The 9,596-nt window shown below is 40.3% G+C and overlaps 1 protein-coding gene across 1 annotated transcript; it reads left to right on the top strand.

Annotated features, from left to right (window-relative positions):
- The first annotated feature begins 5,583 nt into the window (after positions 1 to 5,583).
- LOC132031568 (uncharacterized) lies at positions 5,584 to 6,510 on the top strand. The gene has a single exon (XM_059421551.1). It carries the CDS (start codon positions 5,584 to 5,586, stop codon positions 6,508 to 6,510), a length of 927 nt encoding a protein of 308 aa, XP_059277534.1.
- Positions 6,511 to 9,596: the final 3,086 nt, after the last annotated feature.

Below are 9,596 nucleotides of genomic sequence, written 5' to 3'. Positions count from 1 at the left end.
GTGAAAGTTAGGAAAAGAGTTAGACAACAAGGATTTGGGTCATTACATCCATCTAATAGCTTGAGCTAGAGATAGTAAAGCTAACATGAAACAATAATGGGTGTTCACATTTTCCACATTCTAAGGCTTAAGAAAGCTTAGCAATGATATTTATCAATTTGGTTGAGAGACTTTTGATAAAGTAATGTAGCCCATGTTTAATTATATCTAGAAATTTAAAGAAGTTGAATTGATACCCATTTGCATTACTTTCCATTGGAACCACAACCTTAGTCCATTTATCAATATTTCATATTCTATAACAACAACTCTTAGTCATTAATGATCAAACTTCAAACTAATCATTATTATATTCCCCTCTCCCTTGAAATATAGACTAATAGTCGAGCGTTACACTTAGCAAGTATATTTCTTCATTGTATTCTCTGTGGGATTCGACCCCAACTTTGTTGGGTTCTATATTTGACAACAACCGCTTACGCCCAATATTAAAGGTGTAATTTTGGCGTATCAAATTTTGGCGCCGTTGCCGGGGAATACGGTCGAGAAATTTACCAATTAGTGTAAAACTCTACTTTTAGTCTTTATTTCTCTTCTTATTTTTGTTTGTTGTTGTTGTGTTGACTCAGGTGCAATGGGGGATAATAACTCTGATGATGAAATGATTTTGGAGCCGAGTGATGCAGCCGCTATTCGCCCACCTCCAGTTTAAGGAAACGGAAGTTTCCTTGTGAACAATACTATGTTGCACCTGCTCAATACCAAGGGTTTATTCGGGGGTCTACCAACGGATGACCCGAATAGGAATATAAAGAACTTTCTTCGAGTTTACACTACTAATGCACATCCAAATGTCTCGGCCGAGATGGGCAGGTTGAGGCTCTTCCCATTCGCTCTCACGGGTGAGGCCACCACATGGTTGGATGATCTTCCAGCCGGGTCTATTACTACTTGGGAAGAGTTGATTCAAGCATTCCTCAAGAAGTTCTTCCCTCCTTCCCTGATGTTACAACTCCGTGACGAAATTAACAACTTTCGTCAACTTCTGATTGAGGCTCTACACGAGGCTTGGACTCGTTTAAAAAAGAAAGTTAAGATTTGTCCAAAGCATGGGTTGCTCGATAGCGTTCTCCTCCAAACATTCTACCAGTCACTTGATACGATCAACAAATCGGTATCTAATAATATTGTGGGTGGGTCCGTGATGGAAAACTCTTATGCGGTGATGAGTGCTCTCCTAGATAAATTGACTGAGACCAATGAAGCTTGGCACACTAGGGAGTCGGAAGTGGTTGAAGGAGGTCCTTCCTAAATTTTCTTGTCTCGAGAGGCAATCAAGAAGGAAGAAGAGAGAGATGAGAGCATGGTAAAGTTGGTACTCAAATGGATCTTCTCACGAAACATGTATTGGGTGGAGGCTCCAAGAGAGTTAATGCGGTAGGATTTTGTGAAGGGGATTCTATGGATGAGCAATGCTTCCAAGTGTGTGAGGAGGAAGCCGACTTTATAAACAATCAAGTGGGGGATTCCCATCCGAACTACCAAGGTCCTAATCAAGGATCTTAGCGGCAAGGTCAAGGGAATCAAGGTTGGAACAAAGATAGTGGAAATCAAGGGTGGAACAAAGATAGTGGGAATTCTCATTGGCAGGACAACAATCAAAGTGGTTACAACAACAATCAAGGTGGTTACAACAATAATTACAACAACCACCGAAGCTCAAATCCTTATGTCCCACCTAAGGGGAACCAAATTATTTCAAGCCAACCATCCACTAGTGATCCCGCTAGTTCCAAAATAGAGGATATGCTATCAAGAGTTTTGAAAAAAGTGGAGTCAACCAATTCCTTTTGCAAACAAATGGGGCAAGTGGTGAGCTCTCATTCCACTTTCATTAAACAGATTGAGTCACAACTTAGCCAAATCTCGGCTCAACTCAATCAAAGTCAAAAGGGTACACTCTCTAGTGACACGGTTGCAAATCCGGAAAATGATGAACACAAATGCAATGCAATCACTACTAGGAGTTGGAAAATAATTCGGGCAGAAGAGTTGGTGATGAAAAAGGGATTGGTTGATGAAGCGGACATTATTGAAGAACAAAGGGTCAATGAAGAAGAAGTAGAGATGAAAAAGAAGCGGGCTACTATTGAGAAGCCCATTGTTATTGAACATGTTCCCGAAGGTAATGAAGTGCCGGAAGGCGAGAAAGAGGTAGAGGAGGCTCCCAAAGCTTTAAAGCCTATTCCTAAACCTCCTCCTTTATTTTGATAAGTCGTGGATTTTACGCTTTGTACATCCATACTGATGCCTTTTTGAGAGTCTTCACAAGTATTTTTCTGTATTTCTATTAGGTTGGTGTGTTTTCAGGATTTTTGAGACCAGGGCACAAAAAGGATAAAATAGTTTAAAAAGAAGGAAAAGAGCTAAATATGCATTCAGTATGCGGCACCGCAAACCCTGGTATACGATCGCATGCTCATCCTCAGAAGAACCAGAGAGTGGATCTAAATGCGCAAGGATGAGAAGACTATGTAGCACCGCAAACTCTGTTATGCGGTCGCATTCTTAGCCTCAGAATGACCAGTGAGTGGAGCTACATGCGCAAGGATGCGAAGACTATGCGGCTCCACAAACCCATTTTGCGGTCGCATATCGACTGTTAAGAAAATTGAAGTTGCGGAGATTATGCAGAATATGCGGTCGCATACTCCAGATGCGACCACATACTTGGTCCGCAAGACGTCATTAAAAGCCACGTTCTCAGTTTTTGTCTTCCTTTTATAAATACTAGTCCTTAGTTTTTGTGAAACATTATTAAATATTCCTTACACACCACTTTATTGTGTCTTTTAGCATATAGAGAGCATTGAATATTGGTTGTTGGTGCCTTTAAGAAGATTCTTTTCCTTTTTTCATCTTCTTCCATTTAATCATTGTAAGCTTTATGAATATTCATTTTTCTCTTGCTTTGCTTTTAATGAAGATGAGTAGCTAAATCATTTAGCTAAGGTTGTGGGACCAAATGTGTTAGTTATGTGATTGGGTTTCATATTCATACCTCATTTAATATGTCAAAAATATTTTCTATTAACTCTTCAAGCTTTAAAGTCTTTTAATGGTTGCAAACATTAGTTGTGCCTATTCACCTACATTTTGCTTGAAAAAGAATGTGTAAGTTAGGAAAAGAGTTAATAGCAATAATTTGAGGTTTTACACCCATCTAATAGCCTGAGCTAGGAATAGGAAAGCTATTTGAGACCAAATGGGTGTTCTCATGTGCAACATTCTAAGGCTTGAAAAAGCTTTATGATGAAATTTTCTAATTTGGTTGGAAGACTTTTAGGAAGAACTTAGTGACCCATGGTCTGTTACATCTACGCATATAAATAAGTTGATTTGATACCCAACTGCATTACTTTCCATTGGAACCATAACCTTAGTCCCTTTACCAATAGTTTACATTTTATAACAACAACTCTTAGACATTAATGATCCAATTTCAAACCAATCATTATTATATTCCCCTATACCCTGAAATATAGACTAATAGTCGAGAATTACACTTAGCAAGTATATTTCTTCATTGTATTCTTCGTGGGATTCGACCCAACCTTGTTGGGTTCTATATTTGACAACAGCCGCTTACTCCTAATATTAAAGGTGTAATTTGAGCGTATCAAATTTTGGTGCCGTTGCTGGGGAATACGGTCTAGAAATTTACCAATTAGTGTAAAACTCTACTTTTAGTCTTCATTTCTCTTCTTATTTTGTTTGTTGTTGTTGCGTTTACTCAGGTGCAATGGGGGATAATAAATTTGATGATGATGAAATGATTGTGGAGTCGGGTGATGCAGCCGCTATTCGCCCACCTCCAGTTCAAGGAAATGGAAGTTTCCTTGTGAACAATACTATGTTGCACCTACTCAACACCAAGGGCTTATTGGGGTCTACTAACGGATGACCCGAGTAGGCACTTAAAGAACTTTTTTGGGGTTTGCACTACTAATATGCATCCAAATGTCTCCGCCGAGATGGTCAGGTTGAGGCTCTTCCCGTTCTCTCTCACTGGCGAGGCCACCGCATGGTTGAATGATCTTCCAGCTGGGTCTATTACCACTTGGGCGGATTTGACTCAAGCATTCCTGAAGAAGTTCTTTCCTCCTTCCCGGATGTTACAACTCTGTGACGAAATCAACAACTTTTGTCAACTTTCGATTGAGGCACTACATGAGGCTTGGACTCGTTTCAAAAAGAAAGTTAAGAGTTGTCAAAGCATGGGTTACCTGATAGTGTTCTTCTTCAAACATTCTACCGGTCACTTGATATGATCAACAAGTCGGTGGAAAATAATATTGTGGGTGGGTCCGTGATGGAAAAATCTTATGTTGTGATGAGTGCTCTCCTAGATAAATTGACGGAGACCAACGAAACTTAGCACACTAGGGAGTCAAAAGTGGTTGAAGGAGGTCCTTCCAAAATTGTCTTGTCTAGGGAGGCAATCAAGAAGGAAGAAGAGAGAGATGAAACCATGGGAAAGTTGGTTACCCAAATGGATCTTCTCACGAAACATGTGTTTGGTGGAGGCTCCAAGCGAGTAAATGCGATAGGATCTTGTGAAGGGGATTCTATGGATTAGCAATTCTTCCAAATGTGTGAGGAGGAAGCCAACTTTATCAACAATCAAGCGGGGGGTTCATCGAAACTACGAAAGTCCTAATCAAGGATCTTGGCGGCAAGGTCAAGAGAATCAAGGTTGGAACAAGGATAGTGGAAATCAAGGGTGGAATAAAGATAATGGAAATTCTCATTGGCGAGACAACAATCAAGGTGGTTATAACAATAATCAAGGTGGTTATAACAACAATTACAACAAACACCGGAGTTCAAATCCTTATGTCCCACCAAAGGGGAACCAAATTATTCAAGACAACCATCCACTAGCGACCCCGCTAGTTCTAAAACGGAGGATATGCTATCAAGAGTGTTGAAAAAAATGGAGTCAACCGATTCCTTTTTCAAAAAGACAAGGGATGAAATGAAAAGCTTGGGGCAAGTTGTAGGTTCTCACTCAACTTCCATCAAGCAATTGGAATGGCAACTTGGCCAATTCTCGGCCACTCTCAACCAAAGACAAAAAGACACACTCCCTAGTGATACGGTTGCAAACCCAAAGAATGATGGTGATCATAAATGCCATGCAATCACTACTAGGAGTGGCAAAACGATTGGGGGAGAGACATCGGCGAAAGATAATGCGGTGGTTGATGATGAGAAAATTATTGAAGAGCCTATTGTTGATGAGGAAAAAGTGACTCCAAAGAAGAACCAGGCTAGTATTAAAATGCCCATTATTATTGAAGAAGTGCCGGAAAATGATGAAGCTTCAAAAGGAAAGGAAGCGGTAGAGGAGGTGCCAAGGGATTTACTGCCCGTTCCAAAGCCTCCTCTTCCATTTCCTTAATGATTGGCTAAGAAAGTGGATGATGGTAAGTTTCTCAAGTTTATCGAGAGATTGAAAGGACTTTCAATCAACATCTCTTTGGTGGAAGCACTTGAAAAAATGTCGGTTATGCAAAATTCATGAAAGACCTTGTGACCAAGAGGAAACATGCTAGTTTTGAAATGGTGGGAGTTACACATCATTGTAGCTCTATTGTGACAAAAGCCTTGGTTCTAAAGAAGGAATATCCAGGAGCTTTCATTAGTCCTTGCAGTATTGGGATGTATAACTTTGTAAAAGCCTTATGTGATCTTGGAACAAGTATCAACTTGATACCGCTTGCTATCTTTAACAAGTTGGGTTTGGGCACTCCCCAGCCCACAACAATGAGGTTGCTAATGGTGGATAGAACTGTGAAGAAACTGTTGGGTATCCTTTATGATGTGATTGTGAGAGTTGATCGGTTCATTTTTCCGTCCGACTTTGTGATTTTGGATTGTGAAGTTGATTTCGAGGTGTCCATAATCTTGGGAAGACCTTTCTTGGCTATGGGACGTGCTCCTGTAGATGTGGAGAGGGATGACCTAAAATTTAGAATGAATGACGAAGAAATCACTTTCTATATTTGCAAGTCAATGGAACAACCGGTGGATATGAGTGTTGTGTCGGTTATTAACACAATTGATGAAGCCACGGAGACAACCGTTGATCATGAACATTTGGGTGAGATGTTAGCGGCTGTGATAATGAACTATGAGGGGGAACGTGAAGAAGAATTCGAGGAGACAGTTAATGCATTGATTGGGTTGGGTTCATACCATTACAATCCAAAGAAGTTTGATCTTGATTTAAAAAAACGAGAAACTCCTCCCACAAAGCCTTCCATTATTGAGCCTCCGTTGGAACTCAAACCTCTTCCTTCACATTTGAGGTATGAATTTCTTGGTCCTAGCAACACATTGCCCGTAATTATTTTCGCCCGGTTGATGGATAAGCAAAGAGAGAGGCTATTGGTGACCTTGAGAAGATACAAAAAAGCTATTGGTTGGTGTATTACGGATATCTAAGAGATTCCGTACGGTATTTGTACTCATAAGATTCAACTTGATGAAGAGTGTAAACCGAGTGTTGAACATCAAAGAGGGTTGAATCCTTCTATGCAAGCGGTTGTGAAGAATGAAATCGTCAAGTGGTTAGATGTCGGTGTTGTGTACCCTATAGTGGATAGCTTTTGAGGTAGTCCGGTTCAATGAGTTCCCAAAAAGGGTGGAATCACCGTGGTGGCAAATGATAAAAATGAATTGATTCCCACAACACGGTGACCGGATGACAGGTTTGCATGGATTATAGAAAGTTGAACAAATTGACCAAAAAGGACCACTTCCCAATGCCATTCATGGATCAAATGCTTGATAGACTTGCGGGAAGGGATTATTATTGCTTTCTTGATGGCTATTCCGGGTATAACTAAATCACCATTTCCACTGAGGACCAACAGAAAAATGACTTTCACTTGTCCTTATGGGACCTTTGCTTTTAAGAGGATGCCCTTTGGGTTATGTAATGCACCCGCAACTTTTCAACATTGCATGATGTCCATTTTCTCCGACATGGTTGAGGAGTCCATTGAAATCTTCATGGATGACTTTTTCGTGGTTGGGGATTCTTTTGACGAGTGCTTGGAGACTCTTGCCCAAGTATTGAAAAGATGTGAAGAGACGAATTTGGTTCTCAATGAGGAGAATTGTCACTCCATGGTTAGAGAAGGAATCGTCTTGGGACTGGGGGTTGACTCAGTCAACGAGACCTCCGTTAGGGATTCCGAGGCTACAGGCGCGTTCGTAGTGTGTTTTTATGTGGGATTAGGTGTTTGGTATGTGAGTAGATGACCTCGAAAATTAGTCAGAAATTGGATAGAAAGTTGAAACTTGGGTTAAGTTTCTGGTGTTTGATGCCCGCTTTGGGGGCACTAGCACCGCGCAATGCGGACCGCCCGCCGGTAGCCCGCGTCGGAGCGGTCAATGACTTTTAGTCATTACCACTGAAATGGCTGTGTGGCCGGGCCGGGAAGCAAGTGTCGCCTGAGCTGTTTGCATCAAGCTACAAATGGTGACGAGTAGTTAATAGTATTAATGAAGTGTTAAAAAGCCCTAGACCCTCATTTTACCCCATTTCGATATTTGAGCTTGAAGAAACTGCTCTTAAGGATATTTGGAGGAAAATCTTGGAGGTAATTCCTACTTATTTCTTCATTTTTCCTTTAAACCATAATCATGTAAGATTCCCCCTTCTTAATGAACCCATGGTGGTAAGAGTTGAAAGAGAGTTTGGAAGAACATTGTTCCTAGGATTATTAATGAATAAATTGGTGATGTTTTGTTAGATATTGACTAATCTAGGTTCATTAATCATAGATCTTCCACTTTTAACGTTGAATTTCGGATTTGGAGATTTAGGGTTTATACCCAAATTGGGGGTTTTGCATAAAATTAGAATCTAGGCTAATTATTGAGCTAAATCAGCAATTAATTGTTAGATTATGATTGCCTAGTACTAAATTGGGTATTTTGCCCGCAAATTTTCTATTTTGCCCTTGTGGGCCCGTTTCCCCAATTTCTAGAGTTAAAATTGACCTAATTGAAATAGCAGCAAGATTAGTATCAATCTTCATGATTTCTAATATAGAATTCGATTATGCTTAGACTACTTTGGTTCTAAGCTTTAGTGGAAGGTCAAGGCAAAGGAGTGAGTTGTTGGTGTCAAGGTCGGCTATCCAGGTTATGGTTTAATTGCATGAGACTTCATATAGTGAATCGATATTTAGATTATAATGTCGAGATAATACATGCAACCTTTCCGGTATGAAGTTGGGATAGATATTGCCTTAGGTTGGGCCCTGATGGGATATATTATTGGCGTACCCGCTGTCGGTACTTGTGATAGTGACATATTGTTGGCATAACATTGTTGGTATTGTGCTATGATCCATCGTATACCCGTCGTTGGTACGTGATATTGAACCCATTGTTAATGATTGATGCATTGCACGCATTCTCTCATATTCATGATGCTTGGCCGATTCCCGGTGAGGATCCGGTATTGTTGATTGAGCAAAACTGATATTTTTAATAAACTCTTTACTTGAGTGATTGTAAAAAGGCTGATGTCCGAAGATACCTTCCGGAATCATTGATTATATGAAACTGATATTTTTATGAACTCTTTTACTTGAGTGATCGTGAGAAGGTCATGTCCGATGTTCAATTCTAATCGTTGATTGTGTGAAACCGATATTCGATGACACTTTTACTGGAGTGAATATGAGGTGGCCGATGACCGATGAGCTATCCCAGCATCGTTGTTGCATGGCCGATTCCGATGCTATCCCGGAATCGTTGTTAGTGAATGGACTCCGCGGGTCCCCCAGGGTAGTGCCGGTGAGACTCTCCCTGTGAGCAATTAGCCAGGGTCCCGTCTGTCTGTTCGGCAAAGATTCGGGACAGGTGGCACTTATACTTCGCGAGTCACGCTGGGTTGCGCTACCGAGACTTCGATATTTCCGTTTGGAGTACATGTGTACACCTCATTTGTATGGCATTACATTTCATTCATTCCATCATTGCACTCCATTGCATTCTGACTTGATTGAGATTCTTAGTGATTGGATTGTGATGATTGGATTGGATCAGATATATTCGGACTTGACGTATTTGGTGTTACACCCCGAAAAATTCGCGTTAGCACAAGATCGTCGACGCTTAAGTAGAAAGCTCAAGGGAGAGCAAAGTTATACAATGATCGTGATAAAGATTATATGATCCGAGCATAAGAATATATATATATATATATATATATATATATATATATATATATATATATATATATATATACATTTGGAGATCAGGAGGAGTAAATCGTGTAACACGTTATTTCTAATAATAGCCCTCATAGCCGTAAGTTAAGGTGGGGCCCACATGTTGGAGTTTTATAAAGGACATATGAAAAGTGATATGAGCAGTACATGGGAAGTTGAGCAAGTCTTAAGAAGGACCCTTAAGCCAAATATGTGCATAAGCCCTCCAAAAGGATGATTTAAGGATACGTTTTCGTATGATTTGATTCGGAGTGGCCAAAACTCTATTTTAGGGGTTTG

Source organism: Lycium ferocissimum, chromosome 9, assembly GCF_029784015.1.
Source record: "Lycium ferocissimum isolate CSIRO_LF1 chromosome 9, AGI_CSIRO_Lferr_CH_V1, whole genome shotgun sequence".
NCBI lineage: Eukaryota > Viridiplantae > Streptophyta > Magnoliopsida > Solanales > Solanaceae > Lycium > Lycium ferocissimum.
The sequence above is the reverse complement of the archived record's forward strand: the minus strand, read 5'-3'. Positions and strand labels throughout refer to the sequence as shown.